The 26,605-nt window shown below is 35.5% G+C and overlaps 1 protein-coding gene across 1 annotated transcript; it reads right to left on the bottom strand.

Moving 5' to 3' along the window:
* Nucleotides 1-4,856: 4,856 nt before the first annotated feature.
* LOC114287420 (Major facilitator superfamily protein) lies at nucleotides 4,857-24,692 on the bottom strand. The gene is made up of 4 exons (XM_028230758.2): nucleotides 24,368-24,692; nucleotides 9,197-9,516; nucleotides 6,854-7,483; nucleotides 4,857-5,519 (listed from the first exon to the last, which is right to left on the bottom strand). Exons 1-4 carry the CDS (start codon nucleotides 24,498-24,500, stop codon nucleotides 5,097-5,099), a joined length of 1,506 nt encoding a protein of 501 aa, XP_028086559.2. The 5' UTR covers nucleotides 24,501-24,692; the 3' UTR covers nucleotides 4,857-5,096.
* Between the last annotated feature and the right edge of the window lie 1,913 nt (nucleotides 24,693-26,605).

Genomic DNA, 26,605 nt, shown 5'->3' with positions numbered 1-26,605 from the left:
CCAATTCTTTTTAATGTTTCGTGTATCCCCTATGAGTAATGCTAGAGACCCTAAATATTCTATCAAAAGTTTTACCAAATGTCTCACATGGGTGTGGGACCCACATGGGCGGGTCCCATGTGGGTCCCAAACCCATGTGAGACATTTGATAAAACTTTTGGTAGAATTTTTGGAGCCTCTAACATTTTTGATCCCCTATAGAGAGAATGGATCTTTCAATCTCCATTTCTGTGAACGGCCAACTCATATTAATGAGGGCTATGAATGAATAACCTAACTACCTTTGCGTACTGCAAAAACTATTCAGTTGTTCTGAAATACTATCACGATGACATGTTCACATTTTTTTAACTTAAAATTTATTTAATTAGTTGCTTTAAAGTACTATCGTGACCCAGGTTTTAAAAAGTGGTTGTGGTTGTCGTAACGGTAGCGGTGATACAGTTGTGGTTACAGGGTGTAAAGGCCGTAGTATAATGGTTGCAGTAACCGGAACCGTAAATTTTTTTTTAATTTTTCACACAATTTTAAAAAAACTTACCAATACACATTTTTTTCCCCATAATCATATTTATTGGGTTTTCAAATAAATATTGATCAATTTTTATAAATTTTTAAGTACGATCCAATATATTTCATATTTTTAAATTACTATAAATTGATTTTTTTTTACATTTTATTTTAATAATTAATGACTTTATATGTCATAGATCCATATTACGCTTGTGGCAAAAAAACATTTTTATTAGATTTACATATATAAAATTATTTTTTTTATTATTATACTTATGGAAGCATATGCAAATTTTAACTTGAATAGTTTTAAAAAATAAATTATACATGCTAATGTAATCATATAAAATTATAAAGATTTTTTTTTTTTTTTGGTTTAGATCACTTGAATATTCATTCTCTTTTTGAATAACCTGTAAATAAAAATGAAATAAACAAATCAAAAAAATTGACATGTATAAAATATGTATTAATATATAATTATAGGTGTTATGTTTTTTAGATATTTTACAAAAAAAATCAATCACTAAATTATTATATATAAGATAAATAATGACAAAAGTAAAAGAATAAATAATAGCCTAAATATTATATATATATATATATATATATATATATTTTAATCAAGACAAATAGATAATGACCGCACTTATTATTATTCTTATTATTATTATTTTCAAACAATATATAAATAGACACACACAAATAAAATGGTTGAATGATAGCAGCCGAATAGAATAATATATGTTTTACAGCTTCAGCTTCAACAAATTAATAGCATGTTCTTCATCTTCCCTCTTCTCTCTCTATCTCTTTCTCCTCAATCTTCCCTCTTCTCTTTTTACCCCTCTTTCCCCCATTTTTGACTTCTTCTTTTTCTTTTTTTCCAAAGAAATAGTTTGGAACCATTATGTAACTGTGCGTAATAGGCCGTTACAGCGCCGTTATGGCTGCTACGGTCGACACACAAATGATCTCAATCACACCGTAAAAGTGGGGTTAACGTGTGGTGCTTACTGCAGCAATCGTCACGTAATGCCGTATTTTGAAACCTTAGGTGTAACAGTGTCTAACAGATCGTTACAAACTTACAGTGGTTACGGTACCGCTATAACCGTTATGTGAAACCGAAACAACCTATATATATAAATTTCTGTCACACCACTATAACAGTTTCAACAAGTAACAGTAATTATTACAGCTGTTATATAATAATTCTACGTAATGATTACAATCGCTTTTTAAAACTTTCATCCTGACATATTTATATACTATTCCAAATCAATAAAATCTCACAAAAGGATCATAATTGGGATTATCGATAAAGCCATGTAGATGCACGTGGAGGCGCAAGTTTACAAAAAAGAAAATTATTAAAAATATGGTTTTCAAATTAATTTTTTGTCATAATTTTCAGTAAAAAAAATTTTTAAATAAAAAATTGCCCCACTAAAATTTAAATATTTGAACATTAATTTTATCTGTAATGGTTTTTTTTATTTAAATAAAAATCTTTTCTATAAAAATTTATATTCACATCATTAATTAAGATTATTACATTTAATTGTCAAATAGAAATATATATAATTTTTATTTTACTTTATTTTATTTTTGTGTATGATTCTAATTGAGATTTTGCCTCTGGGGTTGACCTTGCGAGCTAAATTGACTCTACTGATTCTGTAACCATTACATTCAAGGGTATTTGATCAAAGCTCTCTCGTATAAACACACAATTTTTTTGGTTAAAAAGTCCAAAAAATATTACTATTATTAAAATATTAAATTTTAAAATAATATAATTTTTGATGTGAATGTTAGTTTTGAATAAAATTAATATTTTTAGGAGATCTATTAAATAAGATCCATGTTGAGTATGAAATTACCGTTAAAATTGATATAAATAATAACAGTAACATGTTACTCTGTTTGACAGTAACATGTTACTTTGTCTCACAATAACATGTTATTCTGTTTGACAATTACTCTATTTGATGTTACTTGGTAATATTATCTAAGAAAGAAAAAAAAATTATTTTGTCCTTACTTAATTATGTGTTTTCTTCTTGGGGAGTTTATGAAGAAAAATAAATTAGACTATCATTTTCTCCAAATAAGTGTCCAATGGAATGGTTTTAATTAAATTTTCCTTACTTTTATTGATTTAGAAGCATTAGATAGGGGTGTTCACGGTTCGTATTTGGATGGTTTGCAGATCGGTTTGGAGCCGCCCGCATCTATACGGTTTGGGGAAAAGACAACCCGCAACCGCCCGTAGTGCGGTTTGCGGTTTATGCGGATAGGATTCGCGGATGTGCGGGCGGTTTGCGAATTGAATTTTTTTTCAAAAATTTATTTTTGAGCCTTATTTTTTTCCCATTTTGTAAATATTTATTTTGGATTCTTTTCTCCTTATCTTCTAAAATGCTCCAACATTAATAATTAATGAATTAAAACTTATAAAATTAAAAACACAACAAAATCAATTCGTAACACAAATAAATCATTCAAAATCTTAAATCAAATCATAAACTAACACGAACACATATTTCAAAATTCTAAACCAGAACTCCATATTAATTAAGGAATTTAAATTCCAAATCACACTTCATTTGGGACAAATTCAGTTATGTAACAATAATAATATGATTGATATTTATTCAGTTTTAGTTGATATAATACTATTAGCAAATGAAATGTTAGAGTAAGTTCAAAGAATAAATGGTGTTTTGTTTTGAGCAAAAATATCTAGGTAGGATATAAAAATGAAATCAATGGTTAAGATAAAATAAATAAATAAATAAAATAAAATAAAAAGTGCGGGCGGGTTCTTGCGGGTGCAGGTTAAACCCGCAACCCGCAAACATACCATATTTCAAATTGCATCCGCCCGCATTGTGTTTGCGAAACCGCCCATTTGTATACAGGTTGGGCGGGTTGGGCAGTTTTTGCTAATCGGATAAACCGTTTCCCACCCCTAGTATTAGAGCATCTCCAACGTTGTGTGTATATATATATATATATATATTTTCACTAAATTTGAGTAAAAACTCTATTTGATATCACCGGTTTCAACAGAGGATTTTAAACTTTCATCAAAATATCGGTAGATTGGGCGGACGACTATAAGGATGTCCAGCTGGTTGACCGGCCACTGTAAGTTTTTCACAAATTTTTGCAAGGAGATGGTCATTCGGGGGGACATCTGGCCGGTCGTCCGGTGGTGAAAATAACCTGCAGTTCCAACGGCTATGAACAGCGATTGATGAAAGGCACATCCATCTTCAATTTGATGAAAGATTTGAGAAATCCTAAATTTAATATTTATTTATTGAAAGGGTTGAAGCAGTAAAAATCGTCTGTGTTTATTAAATTTAAATTTGATGGAACAAAAAAAAGGTATTGGATCAGAGATGGTTTTATATCAACTTATTAAATTGATATTCTAAGATTACTATTAAGAAAAAAAAAAGATTACACAATAACTTATTCAATAAAAACTGTATAAGTACAATAAAAATGTTTGTCCGTCATAATCGTAGTACTAGATTTCCCAATTAGTGTTATTCTTTCCTTCAACAATTAACAAGGAGAGAAAATGAGATCTATCAATTTTTAGCATATGGATAGTGCAATGTTAAGGTGGAGTTTGGGTTGCTGCTACGCAGCAGTAGCAACTATTGCGCATCTTATTGGGCCCATATCAAGGTCTAATTCGATAATTTAAATCGTTCACATTTTACAAGGTATCGAGCATAATATACCTGTAAAAACTCACATCAATCAGATATCGCTGGCATTTTCATCAAATCACATTTATATTTAAAGAAAAAAGATAAATGTAATTTGAAATATAAAACCTAATGCAAATGCGATTTGATGAAAGAGTTAACAATATCCGATTTTTACAGGTATATTCTACTCGATACCTTCTAAAATGTGGACAGTTTAGATTATCGAATTAGGCCTTGAAATGGACCCAATAAAGTGCGCAACAGTTGTTGCGCACCATGCACAGCAGCAATCCCAAACTGGTTAAGGTGATACTTTCTTTTATGATTGGTAAAGAAAATGAAATCTATCAATTCACAAGTTATCAATGAGATTCTATTTGGTTGTGTTTTAGTGTTTTTGTTTTCTATTTTTATTTTTTGAAAGTTAGTCTCAACAAAGGCTTTGTTGATGTCAATTTCATTTTCCTGTCAATTGTTTAGGGTTTGGTTGACTATTAAATGATGAGTATCTTGAAAAGTTCCTAATTAATAGCACGATGTGCACAAAAAATTTATACGCACAGAATGTACGGATATCTTACGAAACATTTGTACTTATAAATGTGAACATTTGGCGAAACATCACTGCATTCTTTGTGTGTGTTATTGATAAAAATGAATTCAACCATATCATGAAAGTAAATTTCACAAGTGCCTAAATTTCGATTACATGGACTGACATGGTATCATGGTCAAAACATTGTACACATACAAAGGAGTTTTTATATATCTTAATCCACAAATTCGATTTTTTTGTTTCCAATAATTTAGAAAAATTCAAGTCATATTCAATAAGAATAACAATAACAACTAGAACTGAGCCTTGACAAATCTACTCCAGTACCAATGCTTCTCCCAAACGGCATACATCGAATTCATAGGAATCCCTTTAGTTTCCGGCACAAAAAGTAGAACAAAAATTGTCATTACGGCGATCCAGCCAGCGTAGAAAAGAAAAGCGCCGAATTTGAAGTGACATAGCATGGCCAAGAAAGTTTGGGACAACACGAAAGTGGTGGCGAAATTGATTGCGACGCTGATGCTTTGACCTGTGGTTCGGATTTTCATGGGGAAGATTTCACTGGGAATGAGCCAGCTTAGAGGTCCCCATGACCAACCAAAACCGGCTGCATAGATGCACATTAGGACTAGCACAATTATGGCGCTGCCCTTGGAGAGGTTTTTTGTTCCGGTTAGACCGGTTTCTACGGCTAGGATGCAAGCGAGGGCAACCTTCACATATATGCCATCACAAAATGAATCAGTTCAACAAAATTTTTATTTATTTTTTTGATCGGAAAATATATATTGAAAGAAGACAAACAAAGATAGTAGTTACGACAGTTCTATTACAAACATAAAAATCATACAAAGAAAGAAGGGACATTTTTCATAAATCTCTTTTTATTTACTTATGTTCTAATTCATATTTTTTTCTTATATTCTAATAAGTCATATGGGTGACATAGTTACCAAAATACCCCTAATAATATTCACAGTGTAAATATTCCATGATGTGAATGTTCATACTGTTAATGTGAATGTTCACACCATCAATGTGAATGTTAACATATCGATGTGAATATTCACATTGTAAAATATGAATGTTCACATCACCAAATTGCTAAGTGTTCATAAAATATTTGTAAATGTAGAAATGTCAATAAAATATTTTAAATATGAAAATTAGGATTTAGTAGATCAAATATTCAAATAATAAGACTTATTGGAATATAAGAATATTTTATGAATTAATTAGAATACAAACACTTGAAAAATGATTTTCTAATAAATCTTTCGAGAAAGAAACATAGCATATATATGTATATGTATAAATTGATAAGATTTTATAAAATTTGTTTCCATTCACATATATTATATAATCAGAAGGCTCAGCCCTGACCCAAAAACTATTTCAAAAAAAGTCCAAGACTATCCTCCTCGAGGCCCACGAAACCAAGACAAGGCCCAATTCTAAGTAAAGCAACAGCCTTTTTTCTTTCTTTCTTTCTTTCCTTTTTTTTATTTATTTATTTTTTTTTTTAATTTTTTGCAAGTAAACCAACCACCTATACCACTAGCTTTAAGCTGTTTGGAACTTCAAAACAAGCCACATTTAAAAAATAAAAAAAATTAAATTAAAAATTAAACTTTTTTGATACGTCCTATGTAGAATAATTTAAAATGTAAAAAAAATTAAAAAAGCCAAAAAAATGTCTACTTTTTTATTTACTTTTGTTATTTCTATTTTTTTTTTTTTAAATTTGTTAATTTGTCTCTTCCAGTAAAATTTAGAAACCTAAAACATTTTTAAAAAAAATAAAAAAATTCAGTAAAAGCAAAAATAAACTACCAAAAAAATAAGAAAAAGTCTAGAGTCCCAAACTTAACTATTTAGATTTTTTTAAGTGGAAGATTGTGTGACAGGAATTACATTTATATAGTATGAGGTCAAAATAAATCTAAACCATAAAATAAGCATTCTAAATAATTTTTGCATAATTAAATTTAAATTCATAATATTACTAAAAAAAATAAATAAATAAATCCCAAACACCCACACATACCTGACAGACGAACATTTGAATGCCACCCTGCAAGAACAAAAATCTACGACCGAACCGATCAACAACCACAGTAGACACAAGGATGGAGCCAAGGTTAACTAAGCCCAATATAATAGCCGCTATTAAAGCCGAGTCATTTCCAAACCCCACTGACTGAAACAGAACCGGCGCGTAAAAGGCTATGATATTAATCCCAGTAACCTGTTGAAAAAACGGTATAGCAATAGACATCACCAGGTGAGGCCTATATTGCCTCTCAAATATCGTCACAAACGGTTCTTGATTGGCTGCTTTAGCCATTTCGCTCGACTTCACAAGATCGCCTAGCTCTGGCTCGATGTCGGTCTCGACTCCTCGGACTTTCCTCAGGGATTGTTTGGCTTGGTCTAGCTTCCCGCGCTCCACGAGGCTGCTCGGGGTGTCCGTGATGAGGAGTGCACCCACTGTCATGATGGCGGCGGGGATGACGGCGAGGCCAAGGGAGAGACGCCAGCCGTAGCTGAGCCGAGCTGTGCCGTAGTTTAGGCAGTTGGCGGTGACAACGCCGATACCGATGAAGAATTGGAAGCCGGTGTTGAAGGCGCCGCGCCATTTGGATGGTGCCATTTCGGAAAGGTATACAGGAGTTGCCTTCATTGGTAACATGTTTCTCCAAAGTTAGAGAATGGTTTTTTGGTAAACGGTAATGATAGGGACTCTCACAATATATATAATCTTCATAATTTTTAAAATGATTTGAATTATTTATATTATTGTCAGATATTACTCTAAAAAAAAATTCAAACACATCAATGATCAATGTATCAGTGAAAGTCATGGGAGTCTTTTTTTTATAGGGGTCCCAAATATTTTCTTTTTGTAAATATGCCAACAATTGATTTTACATTTTAGTTCTTACTATTATTGCTAAATAAAAATAATAACGGAGATTTATAAATCTCATTTATAATCTCATAACTTCATAAAATTTTAGGTAAATTATATTGACATCTCCTGAGATTTATATTCATTACAGTTCCCTCCTCACCTTTTGAAAATTACATTCCTCTCCATGAGGTTTAAAGTTTCATTACAGATTGTCCCCTAAGGTTTAAAGTTTCATAACAGTTCCCCCTCACCGTAATGATCATTATACATAAAATTAAATTAATAAGAGAGTCAGTGTAATTTTCCAAATGTGAGAGGAAAAACTATAATAAACATAAAGCTTAAGGGGGTGTCAGTGTAATTTACGCTAAAAATTTTTAATATCCCATCAAGTCCTATATATTTCAGCTTTTATTCTAATAGGTCTTTTTTTTATATTAAAATTATTATGTAGACTATTTTACGTTTATAAACTTTTATTATAATATATCTATATATATATATATATATATATAATATCATATATTTACAAGAGAGAATATTAATTATTAGATATATTTTATTTGTGATATATATATATAAAATACGGTATAGAATATGTAAAAATTATTGTTCTTAGTATTTTCTTTACCTCAATTTAAGGGATTCACTTAATCAATAATCTTTTTTTACTATTATTTTGTATTAAGGTTCTGCCATAGAAGAATATTTAGAAGAGAATATTAGTTGTAGATATAAAAATGGAGCAATGTTAGAGATTCTAAAATTTTTACCAAATGTCCCATGAGACTTACATGGTGTAAGTCTTATATCCATACGAGACATTTGATAAAATTTTTAGAATCTCTAATATTTTTTATAAAAATGCCCAACGAAATTACCACGTAATTTAGTGGGTTCCAATTAAAAACCGTGTAAGAGCATCAGCATCAAACTAGCTAAAATTATTTTTTAGCTAAATTAGTGATACTGTTTATAAAAAATGGACTGCATTAGTCTCGTTACTGTTCATCGCTAATATATGAGTGCTATAGTACTTCGCTACAACAAGCGATGTACTGTTCATCGCTACAACACGGAGATTAGTGTTACCGGATGTCCGCCCAGAAGTTTGGCCAGTCAGCGGCCAAATTATTATTTATTTTATTTTATTTTTCATTTTTTAAGAATTATTTGGTTGGTAACTCATTAATTTAATTTAAAAAAAAGAATAATAAATATAATAAGAAAATAATATTTTAATAAAGTTAAGTTAGAATAGAGAGTTTGATGCCGTAAGTACTAAAGAGGTGACTAGCTAAAATAGTGAAATATCTTTTTTAACTATAATTTGACTATAAATTTAAAGAACTTGATGTGACTCTAAATACTAGAATATAAATTTATTATTTTATAGAAAATATTTTTTAAATAATATTTAATCATAATGATGTTTACAGATAGAGAATTGTCAACATAACCAAGGGAGAAGTTTACCTGATTTGTGAAACCAACACCAAAACCGAGCAACAGACGACCTACGATTAGCATAGCAATATTCTCAGCACCACCATTGATGGCAGCACCAACAAGGAAGGTGCAACCACCCATCACCATGATGTTTCTCCGGCCCAAGGCGGCCGTGATGCGACTAGCCACAAGGGAGGCCGCCAACCCGGCTAAGTAAAGGGACGATGTGAATGCTGTCAAAACCTGGCTGTCATACACGCAATACACGTTTGTTTTGGCCTCGGCAGCCTTCTTCAGTATTGACGGGAAGAATTTACGGAGAAATGGTCGCATTGTTGTTACACCCCCTGTAATATTAGACAGTACATGTAGAAAAACGTTTAGTTTTAATGAGGAATTAGTTTTTGGTAGTACCATGATGCAACATGAAATTCTCATCTTGTTTGATTCACCATTGTTTTGGACCAATTAATTTCACATGGTGCTCTAAATTGGCCATTCCATAGTTCCTACTCAACCCTTGTTTTTCTGGCTAGTTCTGCTGATCGCTACATGAATAGAAAAGTATAGAAAAATCAAAATGTTGCCTAGATCTATTTTTGGATAAATTATTCTCCTAGTCTTTACAGCTTGTGTTTTTGGGTGAGATGGGGTGGTGGTTGTGTGGGGGGTATAACAACTACTATTGTACAGTCAAAAAACGTTTAGTTTTTAGAACACATGAAAGAGAATATACTTACAAAAAATTAAATTGATTGAATATCGTTAATCCTTTCATCAACTTACATTTGTATTCAATTTTATACTTCAAATTACATTTGTCATTTATTTTTGTCGATAAAAATGCAATTCGATGAAATAGTTAACGATATCTGATTAACTTGAGTTTTTGTAGGTATGTACTCCAAAAGGTGAACAGTTTCGATTATTGAAATAGTTCTTGAAATGGATCCATATGGCAGCACAATAGTGGGGGCTGTGTCTACCGCACGGGTCTATAATTCTAATTACATTGATTTTTATTATTAATTTTTCATATTGTGTTAATTTAATCTAATTAATATTACTTATTTACAAATAGAACCGAAATCAAGTGTAAAATTATTTATTCAATCCCGTCAAAATAATTGGGAAGTTAGCATCTAATTTGAAATGGTCAAATTTCTTTTGAATGAAATATTTTGTCCTTAATTTTATATTTGATTTCTTAACAGATGTTGTTAATTGAATTAAATTGACATAATCTAAAAAATTAAAGATAAAATTGATACAAATAAAAGGAAAAATTAGTTAAACATCACCGTCCAACTTTGTGTAGTAAAAAAGTTCCAAGATATATATATTTTTTTATTAGCTAAGATCCTCAATGAAATTTTTTTATGATCATATTAGAAAATTTTTAAAATTTTAAAATTTTTCTGTGAAAATTGAAATTTCTCTATATCGGGACCAAAAATTTTTTGAGTCAAGCGAAATTTCTCTTTTCTCTGCGAAAATGTTAAAGGACCTTAACTACTATTAAAATATTATATATCTTTTATCTTATAAAATTTTAATATCAAGTACCTTAAAATACTTCCCAAATTACAAAAATTATATTTATTCTCTCTATTTTATTTTATTTTTACAAGTAGCATTATATTCTTGAAATCCTCCATAAATTGAATGGAAAATATCACACACATATTTGAAAATATCATACATAGATTCTCTGCTTTCTGAGAGGAAAACATATTATGTCATTTCAAAATAGCTTTTGAAAAGGGAGCAGTATGCCTCCTGATCGGACTGGCGGTGCTGTTCGGCTGTGAAGTATTTTTGTTTTGATAATTTGAATTGTTAATGTATAAAATTTATCTAGTATTATATATTTGTAAAAATTATGTTAATCGGATATCAATAGTTATGTAATTAAATCAGTTTTGTATAAAAATAAATAAATGGTGAACAAATTAACGATTGACAAAAAACTAATTCGATGAGATAGCTATTGATATCCAATCAACGTAATTTTTTACATGCATATAGTACTTGACGAGTTCTACATATTAAATGATTCGGATTATCAAAACAAAACCTATGATAAGTCCTCATAAGTCAAATAATTTGTCTAATATGATCTCAGACTGGGACAAGCTGCTTCCTTATTAAAAAAACTAAATGATGTACAATGGAGAACCACAATTTCCGTAAAACAACAAAACATGTTTGAAATGAATCTTTTAGAATTTTTTTAAAGTGTATCCACTATGAGATCAGATTCTTTCCAATCTACAGAGTGGACAGCATCGTACCGTTTGAGACGATGAAACTTCCTATAAGTTTTATTTTATTGATTTAAATCGTATAATATATAAAATTTGTCAAATATTTTATATTTGCAAAATATCATATTGATTGAACATCGATAATTACTTGACCAGATTTGATTTCTGTCAATAATTTATTTTGAAAATTATATTTACCGTTAATAAAAATATAATTTGATCAAGTGACTATTAATATCTGATTAAGGCAATTTTTTATAAAAATAAGGTACTTGACGAGTTTTACGTATTAAATAATTTGAATTATCGAAACAGAACCTGTGATAAACGCCTACTGACCTAACAACATGTTGAATTGGCTACAGATTCTGGAGGACACCCCATGTGAAAGGGGTGATCCTCATGTCAACAATGGAAGGCCACCAACCTCATGTCAACAATGGAAGGCCACCAACCATGTCAAAAGTCAAAGAATGAGGGCTCTCCCACCTACTCCTTTGTGTATAAATAGAGACGGGAGGGAGAGGATATAGATATCAGATGTGGAGCTGAGAGGTGTGAGTTGAGAGCAAAGAGAGAGAGAATTACAGAGAGTGTTGTAATTCACCATTTTGTTCAATATAGTGAATCCGCTGCCCGTGGACGTAGGCGACTTGCCGAACCACGTTAAAACTTGTGTGTTATTGCTTGTTTGAGTTCCCTGGTGTGCCCCCGATCCTCAACAATTGGTATCAGAGCTCGGGTTGCGAAAAATCGAATTTTTCCCGAAAGTGCCCAGATTTCGAAGTGCTCAAAATCCACTTTTGACCATACCAGGAGGAAGAACTCCCCGAGAGGAGTCCAAAACAGCAAAAACAGAGCCCAGAAGCCTTCACACGCGCCCTCACGCGCTCTCTGAACAAAGCGCGTCAGCCCCAGTCGCACCACGCGCCACCACGCGCCGTTCAGGCAACCGGCGCGTGATCCCAGTCGCATCCACGCTCCACACGCGCGTCTCCAGGGAGAAGACGAGCCACGTGGCGCCACGTCAGTGCCGCGTCATCGCCACGTCATCCGCCACGTCATCGCCACGCGTCCGACAGTCAGGCCACGTGTCAGCCACGTGTCAGCCACGTGTCAGCCCAGTCAGCCTGAGCCGCTGACCAGCCGCGTTGACCAGCCGTCAAGCCGTTGACCGCGCCGCCGATCCTCCGTTGACCGCGCCGCCTGCGCCGTTGACCGAGCCGTTGACCAGCCGTTGACGGGAGAAATTATCCGGTGCATCTCAGCGCACCAGATTCCGCAGATCTGACCCGTCCAAAGTATTTTTGCCAGATCGGAGCCATTCGGAGTCCGTTTTTGACGATCCAATAGTGCTTCCCAACTATTTGGAGTATTCCGGACACATCTGTACGGTCAGTTTTTTGAATTGAAGTTTCTAAAAAATGGCAGAATCTAGAGCATCCGAGTCCGTAAGTAATCCAGCCAGTACAAGCACTTCTAGGCATTGGACCCCGGTGTCCCATGCCAAGTTCGAGGTAGAGAAGTTCGATGGAAGCAGCAACTTCGGCATGTGGAGATGCGAAGTTAAGGATATGCTTGTCCAAATGAACCTGCACTTCACTCTGGGAGACAAACCAGATGACATGAACGAGATAGAATGGGAGAGGGTGAATCTCCTGGCCTGTAGTTCCATCCGACTTTGCCTTGCAAAAGAGGAGAAGTATGCCTTTACAGAATATGATATTGCGAAGAAGCTTTGGAAGGCGCTGGAAGATAAGTTCATGACAAAGAGCATTGAGAACCGGCTCTACTTGAGGAAGAGGTTGTTTCGTTTCGACTACGTTAAAGGTATTTCGATGAACGAACACCTAAATAACTTCAACAAAATTATTACGGATTTGAAGAATTTGGATGATCATGTTGGTGATGAAGATAAAGCACTGTTATTGTTAAATTCCTTGCCTGACTCGTATGATCATCTCACTACTACTTTACTGTACGGTAAAGAGAAGATCAAGTATATTGATGTTGCAAACGCCTTGGTGAACAATGAGTTCAGAAGGAAAGATAAGTCTGCAAACAGGGACTCAACATCCGAGGCATTAACAGTCAGAGGCAGAACAAATAACAGAAGAAATACAGGGCGAGGAAAGTCTCGCTCAAAATCCAGGGGGAAACCTTCAGACAAAAGACGTCTTGCAAAAGACGAGTGTGCAGCTTGTCGCCAGAAGGGGCATTGGGCAAAAGATTGTCCAAATAAAGACAAGACAGAAGAGAAGGTGAATATTGCACGAGATGGAGATAATGATGAAGGAGGAGCCTTCACAGTTTCATCATATGGCCAGTCGGATGAATGGATAATAGATTCCGGATGTTCATTCCATATGTGTCCTAACAAGCAGTGGTTCTCGAGCTTACGAGAGTTCGATGGAGGAGTTGTGCTGATGGGCAACGACCAAGCTTGCCAGACAAAGGGGATTGGAACAATTAAACTGAAGAGCCATGATGGAACAATCAGAATTCTTGAAGATGTACGGTATGTACCAGATCTAACCAAGAATCTCATCTCAGTGGGAGTTTTAGACTCCAAAGGTTACAGAATAACCATGGAAGGTGGAGTCCTTAAAGTTGTTCGAGGAGCATTGGTTGTAATGAAGGGTACTCGACAGGGAAATTTATATTTCCTAGATGGCTCTACAGTCACAGGGAGAGTGGCTGTCTCCACCAGTTCCAGCTCAGAAGATGATGCATCAGACACTTCCAAACTTTGGCACATGCGCCTAGGGCATGTCGGTGAGAAGGCTTTACAAGGATTGGTAAAGCAAGGCCTGTTGAAAGGCGCCAAGACGGGGAAGCTTGAGTTCTGCAAGCATTGTGTATTGGGCAAGCAAACAAGAATCAAGTTTGGTACTGCAATTCACCGTACCAAAGGGATTCTAGACTACGTCCACACCGACGTATGGGGTCCTTCCAAGACTGCTTCGTTGGGAGGTAAACACTACTTTGTGTCGTTCATTGATGATTTCTCTAGAAGAGTTTGGATTTATACAATGAAACACAAAGATGAAGTCTTAAACATCTTTCTTACGTGGAAGAAGATGATTGAGACCCAGACAGGCAGACGGATCAAGAAGCTCAGATCTGACAATGGTGGAGAATATACATCAGATCCCTTCTTTGAGGTTTGCCAGAATGCAGGGATAGTGAGACATTTCACAGTTCCTGGAACACCGCAGCAGAATGGAGTTGCAGAACGCATGAACCGCACTTTGGTGGAGAAAGTCCGGTGTATGCTGTCACAGTCTGGATTGAGCAAGGCATTTTGGGGCGAGGCATTGAACTATGCTCGTCATCTTGTCAACAGACTACCTACTGCAGTATTAGATGGGAAGACTCCCATGGAGGTATGGTCAGGAGTCCCAGATACTGATTATGATCAGTTACGTATCTTTGGATGTCCAGCATATTTTCATGTTACAGAATCTAAGTTGGATCCAAGAGCCAAGAAAGCCATCTTATTGGGCTTCGGTGACGGTGTCAAGGGATACAGACTGTGGTGCCCTGAATCAAAGAAAGTTCTCATCAGAAGAGACGTTACCTTTGATGAGTCTGTAATGCTGAAGCAATCAGATCCTCAACAGAATGAGGAAGCATTGAAGAAGTCAGTGCAGGTGGAGTTTGAGACTCCAACAAAGACTAGTCAGCCAATCAACCATCCTGAAGAAGTCTCAGAGGATAGCTCTGAAGAGAGTTCAGATGAAAATGAAGATCCAGAGGCTCCGCATCAATCAGAACCCATTGCAATCAGGAAAGGGAAAAGGGTGACTAAGAAACCCAGTTGGATGACCGATATGGTAGCCTATGCACTTCCAATCATTGAAGACAATATTCCTTGCACTTTCAAAGAAGCCGTGCATAATGTAGAAAGTGTCAAATGGAAGGAGGCTATGGATGAAGAGATCGGGTCACTTCACAAGAACCAGACTTGGGAGTTGGTGCAACTTCCAAAAGGCAAGAAAGCAATTGGGTGTAAGTGGGTTTACACCAAGAAGGAAGGCATTCCAGGCAGAGACAACATCAGATTCAAAGCTAGATTGGTAGCTAAAGGCTATGCTCAGAAGGAAGGAATAGACTACAATGAGGTATTCTCACCTGTTGTGAAGCACACGTCTATTCGCATCTTGTTAGCTTTGGTTGCACAGTTTGATCTCGAGCTCGCCCAACTCGACGTCAAAACTGCCTTCTTACATGGAGATCTTGAAGAGGAAATATACATGTCCCAGCCAGATGGTTTCAAAATTGCTGGAAAAGAGAATTGGGCCTGTAAGCTGAACAAATCGTTGTACGGATTGAAGCAATCCCCGAGACAGTGGTACAAGCGATTTGATCGGTTCATGATGGAGACAGAATACACAAGAAGTCAATTTGATCATTGTGTATATTTCCGTAAGCTTCCCGACGGTTCCTTCATCTATTTGCTCTTATATGTAGATGATATGCTGATTGCATCTACGAGCAAGGTGGAGATTGACAAACTCAAGGCACAGTTAGCAAGGGAGTTTGAAATGAAGGATTTGGGAGAAGCAAAGAAAGTTCTTGGCATGGAGATCAAGAGAGACAGGAAGAAGGGCACGGTTTGTCTGACACAAACCCAGTATCTGAAAAAGGTGTTAGACAGATTTGGCATCAATGGGAAAACCAAAGCTGTAAGTACACCATTGGCCTCTCATTTCAAGCTTAGTGCCTCGTTGTCTCCACGCACAGAAGAAGAACGGAAGCATATGGCACAGGTTCCATATGCAAATGCAGTTGGTGCATTAATGTATGCTATGGTTTGTACACGGCCTGACATCTCGCATGCTGTGAGTATGGTAAGCAGGTATATGCATGATCCAGGAAAAGATCACTGGCAGGCAGTGAAATGGATCCTAAGGTACATACATGGCACGGTCAATCTGGGATTGAAGTTCGAGAGAGATAACCGACTCGGGCAGAATTTGGAAGGATATGTGGACTCAGATTATGCTGGTGACTTAGACAAACGCCGGTCAACAACAGGGTATTTATTTACGCTTGCTAAAGGGCCGGTAAGTTGGAGGTCAACGCTTCAGTCAACGGTGGCTTTGTCTACTACAGAGGCAGAGTACATGGCAGTAACGGAAGCCTTTAAGGAAGCTATTTGGCTACATGGGTTGATTAAAGACTTGGGAATTGTTCAGAAGCACGTTGAGGTGTTTTGTGACAGTCAGAGTGCCATTTGTTTGGCAAAGAACCAGGTTCATCATGCCCGCACCAAGCACATTGATGTCCGTTTCCATTTCATCCGAGAAATTGTGAATGAAGGGGATATTCTGCTTCAAAAGATTGGTACTGCAGATAATCCGGCCGATATGCTCACAAAGGTAGTTTCTGGGATCAAGTTCCAACATTGTTTGGACTTGGTCAACATCTCTCGGAACTGAGCACCTTCGGGTGCATGGCAGTGTTGATCGATCACTATGTTGGATAAGAGAATCCTCGCCAAGGTGGAGATTTGTTGAATTGGCTACAGATTCTGGAGGACACCCCATGTGAAAGGGGTGATCCTCATGTCAACAATGGAAGGCCACCAACCTCATGTCAACAATGGAAGGCCACCAACCATGTCAAAAGTCAAAGAATGAGGGCTCTCCCACCTACTCCTTTGTGTATAAATAGAGACGGGAGGGAGAGGATATAGATATCAGATGTGGAGCTGAGAGGTGTGAGTTGAGAGCAAAGAGAGAGAGAATTACAGAGAGTGTTGTAATTCACCATTTTGTTCAATATAGTGAATCCGCTGCCCGTGGACGTAGGCGACTTGCCGAACCACGTTAAAACTTGTGTGTTATTGCTTGTTTGAGTTCCCTGGTGTGCCCCCGATCCTCAACACAACACACTTCAATTCGATCTCAGACAGGAGAAAAGCCTGCCCTATACAATATACATAAGAACAATGATATAGAACTCTAATTTTAAAACTTTAATTTCAACTCTAATAATGTGACAATAAAAAAAACAAAAACAAAAAAAAACAAGACATACACACCATATCACAAGTAAAACTCACCTCTTTACAGCTTTCCTAAAGCTCTACAATTAGAGCTCAAAATCATTTTTCCATACATAAAGCACCGATGCTATGTAAACAGTGTTTTCGGTGAAATGAACAGTGATTTTCAATTGTAAAAATATCTATTTTGCCCCTGTAGTGAAATTTTATTTTTCAGTGGGAATCCAAATTTTGTACCATAAAAATGGAATCTGAGTATCTTTTTCGCCCTTGGTCTAACATGCAATAAAAATGTTTGGGAGCTTTTAAATATGAAGCTTTAGGGGAGGTTTACTTAACTGCCCCCCATGATGTGGGAATTTTTTATTTTTTATTTTTTGAATTTTTAACTCGTTAAAGCTGATTTAATATTCCCTTTCAAAGGAATGTATCATGACTGAACCTGTAATCTATTTGACCATTGTCCACTTGAGGGGTAATTTGGAGAATTCGATTGGATGATGAGTGTTTGTAATGATACAGTTGCTAGGTGATAATAATTGTGTTGCTAGGTGATAAATCTTCTATTTATTTATTGGTGTTACTTTCCATGCTTTATTAATTTTAAAGATTATAATTTTTAATATAATAATAATCAATATTTATAATGGGTAACAAACTCAATTAGGGTTGGTTTGGAAAGTGGATTGATTTTTTAACTTTTTGATTTTTTTTGACTATTTTAGTCTGGGTTAAAAAGCTTGGTTTGGGAAGGACTTTTTGACTTTTTAAACTTTTTTTGTGAGAAAAGAATGTAATGATTATGGATTGGATGTGATGCTTTGTTTGTTGTGACTAAATAGCTTATTTTGTCTTTTGTGACTAAAATAACCAAAAAAACCCACAAAATTCCTTCCCAAACGGTGTCTTAGAAATCAAAGGGGAACATCAAAAAGAACAGAGGATTTATGTTAATTTTTTTATTTTTTATTCTTGTCATACGCTAAAATTTTAAAAGTTTAATAAATTAATTATAATAAAAAGGTTACAGTCAATCTATATATTCGAATTCTGAATTTTTGACATTTTTACTATCACAAACAAAGATCACTGAGTTTATTGGGCCACCTACATGGATTTGTAATAATTTCCTTGGCATTATTTTTTGAATATGCTTTTTTTTTTTATTTGTCATTTTCTATTTTCTATTTGAAGTTAAATCTAGCATTTATTGATTTTGCTACATCCAAATGGGGTGCCATTATTAGACTTCAAGCTCTTTCATCTTTGAATAAAAAAATCCCATGAGAAAGCATATGATTCATACAAAGCTGGCAACAAGTATGTGTTGATATATATCTCAACCATTTCATTGACTAGTCGCGTTGATATATATATTTTTATGTATGTATCGTTTTCGAGGGGTTAGTCCAAGATCATTTGTATTTCAATTTAAATTTAATATATTTGCAATTATATCAATTAAGAATACATTACGTACAATCCCCTTGAAATGGGGATGCTGTTATGACTCCGGTGGAGGCCTGTCTTGAATTTTTTTTAATAATTCAAATCAATCATATTATAAGATTTGTTGAGTAAATTATTTATATAAAAAATTAAATTGATTAAAAATTTATAACTCTAAAATAAGATAACATTTGTTTTTAAAAAATTAAACAATTAACATTGTTTTTATAATTTTTTAAAAACAATTAGAACCGATCATGGACTTATGAATGTCTGATTAATTTAAGTTTTTATATGAATGATATACTCGACAAACCATATAATATGAACAATTCAAATTATTAAAAAAAGACTCAAAATGAGCTTGTGCAAAAACTCACAAATTTTGGGTCACATTATCTCTTACAACTTTTACACGTTTTTTTTTTTTAAAAAAATAAAAAGGTCAAAAAGTCAACTTTTAAACATCTTTCCAAAACAACCCTAATTATACTGTGATGCATTTTTACACGTTTTTTTCAAAAAAAAATTAAAAAAAAGTTAAAAAGTTGACTTTTAAATATCTTTCCAAAACAACCCTAATCAGACTGTGACGCTATTCCATATATATATAATGTATGAATAAAAACTATATATATACATAATTATTTTTTTTTATATAACTTTAAAATTTTGGAATTATTTTTTATTTTTTTAAAGTAGAGTTTTAGAATTTGTTGAGGTACACGCAAACACATTCAACCATCTAACTATAAAAATATAAAAAATAAAATATTTTATTTTTTTGGGATTCTACTACCCTTGTTGACCGCAGTTGCTTAAACAAATTGGAATTTTTTTTATTTTTTATCAAACAAATTGGAATCTTACCAACTGGCCATGCGCAAATTGGTAGAGTGGTTGGTCATACGTGGTGTTGTTTAACTGGACGGACACAATACTTCATCTAAGAGTCAACAACAGCATCTGAGAGGTTATTGACTCCACTTCTAGTACTGGGCTCAGTGTAGAGTGCCTTTTTAAATTCTGACTCTTATCAATCAACTCGTAGGAGTAATTTAGTAATTAAGGGACTTGAGGTGAATAGTAAACTCTAATGTTATAAGCACAATTTGTTTTAATGACATGTTCAGACTTACTTCTTACGTGTGATTAGGTCTCATTTCTCAATTACATATTTTAATTAAAAAATTAAAAAATCATTATAAATTGACATATTACTCTCTCTATTTTCTACATATCTTTTTATAAAAAATTAAAAAATATCTAAAAGCATACTCCCAAACAAAGTGTTAGTGTGTGATTTTATGTATTCATAATTTACTCTTCAAACAAGCGCCAAGTGACCCTGCTTAAAGATGTTAGCAAAAATTTTAAAAAGAGTGGGGTTACATATTAATTAGTGTATCAATATTAGTTATAACATTATTATTGACCTTACTTATTATACAAATTATAAATATTAAAAAATTTTAAATTATGTCACATTATCAATTGATACACTAACATTTATTAATCCAAAACTAAAAAAACGTTAAATGAATGAAGAACGAGAAAATTAATAATAAATGAATAGGGTGCAAGTGAGACTGAGTTACACGAGATGTATACTCTACTGATTTATACCACAGTTTTCACTCACTTTGTTGATTTACAATTAATTTTCACATTTTTTGTTTATACGATCATAAAAACTTCAAGATTTGTTAATGTAAAATGTAAATTGTAAAATGTAAACATACCATCCACTCCACCTACCACCTCCACTACCACCCACTCCACCTACCACCTCCACTTCACTCCACCTACCACCTACACCTACTACCACATTCTCTTCTATATATAGGAATTGTAAACATAACAACATATATCAATCAATAATACATACATCAATTTTAACATGGTATCAGAGCAGGTTTAGAACCTAATATTTTCGCTTCACCGGCGGGCGGCAACCTCACCTTAGCCGTCCGCCGGACCTCAACCAATTCCGCTAAAGTTTTCTACACATACCTTCACTCCGCTGCATCTTCAACTCTCTCTCCATCGCTACGCGAGGTCAGTACATAAATGGCGGCCATGAAATTCAACCTCGACAAATCGATTAAAATCTCATCTCCCATAGCCCTCTCTGCTCTCCAAACTTCGTACCCATCATCATCTGGTTCGTTCAAACCGGACCTGATCGAACCGGCGATCAAACCCATCTCTTTCTGTGAGTTTCAGAGAATGGCAAAGCTTAACCTCTCTCCCTCTCTCTCACTTCCCCATTGCTTCTTCATTTTCCGATACGGGTTCCATCGGAGTAAACTACGGCCGCATCGCAGACAATCCACTACCACCATCCCAAGTAGTTCAACTCCTCAAGTCGCAAGGCCTGAACCAGGTCAAGCTCTACGACTCCGACCCGGAGGTCCTCACAGCCCTCTCCGGTTCAGGCATTTCCGTCACCGTCGCTCTCCCCAACGAGCTCCTCTCCTCTGCCTCCTCCAGCGGGAACACCTCCATCGCCGTTTCATCATCATCAGCAGAGCCTTCCATCATCTCTGCCACCGGCACTGGAACTGTCCCCGCCATCGCCATGTCCGTTGGCGAAACCCTCCAGATCCCCACCACCTCCGCCGGACGAACCCTCCAGATTCACACACACGGTTTAGATAAAGAGAGAGCCTTACACTTCACACCCATTTTTCTTTTATTTATTTAACCCCACACACACCCACCCCACTTCTTCTCTCTCTCTCTCTCTCTGCGCACCTAGTCCAAACCCCATTCTGCTTTCTTGATTCTCTCTCACACACTTTATTTATTTATTTCTTTTACTCCCTTTCACTTTCTGCTTCCCACCCTCCCCCACTTTCTTTCTTTTATATATATCTCTTATCTCTCTTTTTATTATACTATATTCTACCACACACAAAAAAAAAAAAAAAAAAAAAAACAACACACACCCACGTGATTTTCTTTTATCTATTTCTTTTAATTTTTTATTCCTTTCACATTCACCCATTTCTCTTCAATTTTATTCACATATATTCTTATTATTTCTTTCTCTTTCACTTTATTTTTCATCTTTTTTTTTCATTATTTTTTCTTTGCACAAAAAAAAAAAAAAAAAAACAAAGAGAAAGAAGATGAACTGCACACCAACTTATTTTATTCATGTCGGGGCTCACCCCGATCACCATTTTACACCAAACAAAACAACAACAAAAAAAAAAACCAACACACATCGAAACAGTGGGCTTTTTTTTTCTCTACTCTGCCGCCGGTCTCTTCTTCTTGCCTCCGTCCTGGACGGCCCTTGCCCGTGTTGCCTCCGTGTTTCCTTGTCCACCAAGCACGTGCACTCCCCCATACTCCTCCACTGCAGCATATGGCGGACCTCCAAATCGAAACATCACGGTGGCCTTCCGTTTCAGCTCCTTATTTTCTGCTTTCAGTACACTTATCTCTGCTCGCGCATCCTTATACATGCGCTGGAGCAGAGCCAGTTGCGCGTTTAACTGCTGCACCTCATTTGTTCTACTCTGAAGCCGGTGCGACAAGTTTGTGACCGCAGTCATGGTCTCCACACATGACTTCAGAGTATACTGATTGGCCTCAATATCAGTTTGCACCGCCATTTTTTGCTCCACCGACCGCATCGGAAAGTTCAACGGAGCAAACACAGAGGTGTTTGGTTGAGGTTCACTGGCCACCGCACCAATTCTCTCTCTTGTTGACTCATTGAGGTCGGGAAAGAGAGTGAGCAGCCCACGGGAAGACGAAGCCATTTTCTGGGCAACAGAGTGTTACAGCGTATTACCGAGTTTCTCTCTCAGCAAAGGAAGAGTTTATTTTTCAGAGGTTTCTCTCAGTTTTTCTGTCTCAGCTTCTGCCTCTGCCTCAGCCTCCGTCTTGGTTAAATAGCCGAGGCAGCCACGCGTATCGCGCGCCACTTGACGCCAGCCGACACACGGGCGCGCTAGCCAAGGCACTCACGTGCCTCGCCATCATATCTGGCACGCCTTTTGATGAATTGGGCACGCCTTTTGATGACACGCCTTTTGAAAGATTGGGCACACCTTTTGAGGGCACGACTTTTGAGGGCTCGATATCTACATCCATGTATATCTTTTGGGCAGCCTATATACACACTCATACAGTGTCTTCTACACCGGTCAGCTTTATCAATCCCTTTTCAACCTCAAATAGGTTTTTATCTTCACACCTATTTGAGTTTGAGGGGGGGTTATACACAGTATCATGTATAAGTCGCTCATGGTGCACTCCCTAAGTCGCCCCCTTGGTGCACCACCACAACCTCTGCTACAACGGTCCGACATGACCCCGTAAACTGTCTGCTACACCGGTCCGACATGACCCCATAAACTGTCCTGACATTGATTCCGATCAGCTGCTACATCGGTCCGACATGACCCCGTAAACTGTCTTTTACAACGGTCCGACATGACCCCATCAACTGTCCCATTTTTAACTGTCCTGCTACAACGGTCCAACATGACCCCATAAACTGTCTTCTACAACGGTGTGACACGACCACACAGTGTCTGCTACAACGGTCCAACATGACCCCATAAACTGTCTTCTACAACGGTCTGATACGACCACACAGTGTCTACTACAACGGTCCGACATGACCCCGTAAACTGTCTGCTACAACCGGTCCGACATGACCCCGTAAACTGTCTGATACAACGGTCCGACACGACCATACCGTGTCTTCTACAACGGTCTGACACAACCATACAGTGTCTCCTATCCCATTTTTAATTGTCAGCTTATTTTTCTGTTTTGTTACTCTCTCCAAACTCAAGTTGGCTAGTACCTATCCTCCTTGAGTTTGAGGGGGGCTGTTAATGTAAAATATAAATTGTAAAATGTAAACATACCATCCACTCCACCTAACACCTCCACTACCACCCACTCCACCTACCACCTCCACTTCACCTACACCTACACCTACACCTACACCTACACCTACACCTACACCTACACCTACTACCACATTCTCTTCTATATATAGGAATTGTAAACATAACAACATATATCAATCAATAATACATACATCAATTTTAACAAGATTATTTTGATTATGAGAAACAAAGAAATGTTTTAAGACCACATGTACGGGAAAAGTATAGATACACAAGGCCCATGTCTTTATGACTGCAAAAAGGGACTCATAAATGAGAAAATTAAGAAGATAGTAATATGTATCTATTAGTATTAAGCGTAACGTTGGATTTTATAGACAGAAACTGTATTTATTCATATATGTAAAACACTTTCTCACTAGAATAGATGTTTATTACAACTGAGAAAGAACATTTTCGTTTTTGGGTTTGATTTGAATAGATGTGTACTATATTATAACAATTGATTCAAATGATTATACCCCAGAGAATAATGAAGTAAGGAAAATTAATTAAAGAAAGATCAAAAGAAAGAAACAGAGAAGTGTACCTGAAATCCCAATATCATAGCCAAAAATGAGGCCACCAGAAGCTGCAACGATGCATGTGATCACGACCGATGCCGTTATTCTGCCGCTGAAGCTGCCGGCATGGCCGTCGACAGCGAAACCCCCTCCGGCCATTTTTCCTGCCCACTTCTTCCTCTTTCTGTCTCACTTTCTCGCAAGCCAAACACAATTGAAAACAGTCAGAACAGCAAAAGTCTTCTCATAGGCTTCTCATAGGAAAAAACAAACAATAGTCGTCATATATGTGGGGGCTATTTATATCACTAATGGACTGACATGTAGCTAAATTATTAATCATGCACCTTTGAAAAAAGCTTCGCTTATGGGTTATCAATTAATATTATAATGAGAAAAATAATATTTAAAAATTTATTTGTGTCATCTTATTTTTGTATTTACATAATAATACCATACATCATGTGCAATTGGCCCAAAAACAGTGAACACTCGAAATAGATGTGCTTAAAAACAACTTGGGACAATTAGGAAAAAAAAATCTTTTTAGAGTTTGAGTTTTCTAATAAAATAAATTTTGAATTTTCTTAATTTAAATTTTAATTTTTTGATTTGCTTTCAATTTAAATTATTTGTCTATTTTTGTTTAGTAAAACTAATGGAAAAAAAACATTTTGGTTATTAAATTCAATTTAGATATACATAAAATGTCGAAAATACCATTTTTGTTGAGATTAATGACTAAAATACTTATTTTTCATCAATTTTATTTAACAAAAATTGAAAAATGATTTAGATTAAAAATAAATCAAAAGTTTAGAGCTTAAATTGACAAAATTAAAAATTCAGAATTTATTTTGTTAGAAGAGTCAAATTTTAGAATTTTTTTTTTGTAATTTCCCCCCAAAATTTATATATATAATAGTTTGTCATAAAACTAAAAAAAGTCATATTTTAAAAAAAAAAAATTATGTCAAAAGGTTCATCTTGTAGACAAATTTAATAATAATAATAAAATATAAATAAAAAAAACTTTACTAAAGTTAGAAAAAATAAAAAAATAAATAAACTTTTTTTTTTTTTTTTTTTTTTTTGTCCTTTCTCAACTTTTTCTAAAATTTTAATGTTATTTGTTTTTCTAACTTTTCTGGTTAGCCTAGTGGAGTAGAATAAAAGTGTAGGGTTTTTTTTTTATTTTTTTTTTAAATTCACAAAAAAAAAAATTAACAAAAAAAATTGCTAAAAAGGACAACCACATAATTGTTTTAAATAGAGGGAGGAGATACTTTCGCACACGAGGCTTAACAACCACAATCACAAAAACACTCCGAAAAATATTTAAAACAAGAATTATCCTATGCAAACGAAGAAGTGCATAGAAAAAATTGACAAACCTGGTGATGGGAAAAACATTAAGGTCCAACTTGTCTTATGTTTAAGATCAAGACTGGACCATTTAGTTCAGCTTATGGGTTCATTTTTTGACCCTATTATCGTTCAATATGTAAAACTCGTCGAGTATTATATTTCTGTAAAAAAATCACTTTAATTGAATATCATAGCTATTTGATTAGATCAGATTTCTGTTCATTGTCTATTTTTTTACTGTCTATTTATTTTATACAAATTTGATCCGATCAAATAACTATCGATATCCGATCAACATGATTTTTTACAAGAATATAGTACTCGATGAGTTCTACACATTGAACGGTTCAAATTATCGAAATGGGACCTGTACGGGGAGCAAATATTCCGGCAAACCCGTACTCCTTTCTTCCAAGCTCTTGCCTGTCCGATCGACCTGCGAGCACAACGGCGGTGAGCTACCTGGCGATGTGTGGCCAGAATACCCCTCCGACGATCAAGTTAGACACACACAGGGATAGAGAGAGAGAGAGAGGATTGAGTGTTTAGTGTAAATCTCACCAAATGTTCATCTGTCTCCGCATGGGGGGCGTAGACTGGCTTATATACCTTCTGCGCCCCAAATTTACTCCCATTAGTCTCTCGACACGTGGTGCTGCTATTCCATCTGTCAGCGCAAATCTAGCTGAACATCACCTAACCAAACTGTCAGCCCACACTACTGGGAGCTCGGCAGCCGGGCTGCAGCATCTCGGCTGCCAAAGGCCGTGCTGTATTGCTAGCCAGAGCGCTCCGCTCGCCTAGCTCAATGACGACCAAGCTCGGTTGTATTCCGACATAGCCGAGCTCGGGACAGCTCATGCTAGTTAGCTGTCGGCCTTCCTGCTGGGCTAACC

The sequence above is a fragment of the Camellia sinensis genome, chromosome 3 (genome assembly GCF_055761805.1).
Source record: "Camellia sinensis isolate YWXY chromosome 3, ASM5576180v1, whole genome shotgun sequence".
Taxonomy (NCBI): Eukaryota; Viridiplantae; Streptophyta; class Magnoliopsida; order Ericales; family Theaceae; genus Camellia; species Camellia sinensis.
The sequence above is the reverse complement of the archived record's forward strand: the minus strand, read 5'-3'. Positions and strand labels throughout refer to the sequence as shown.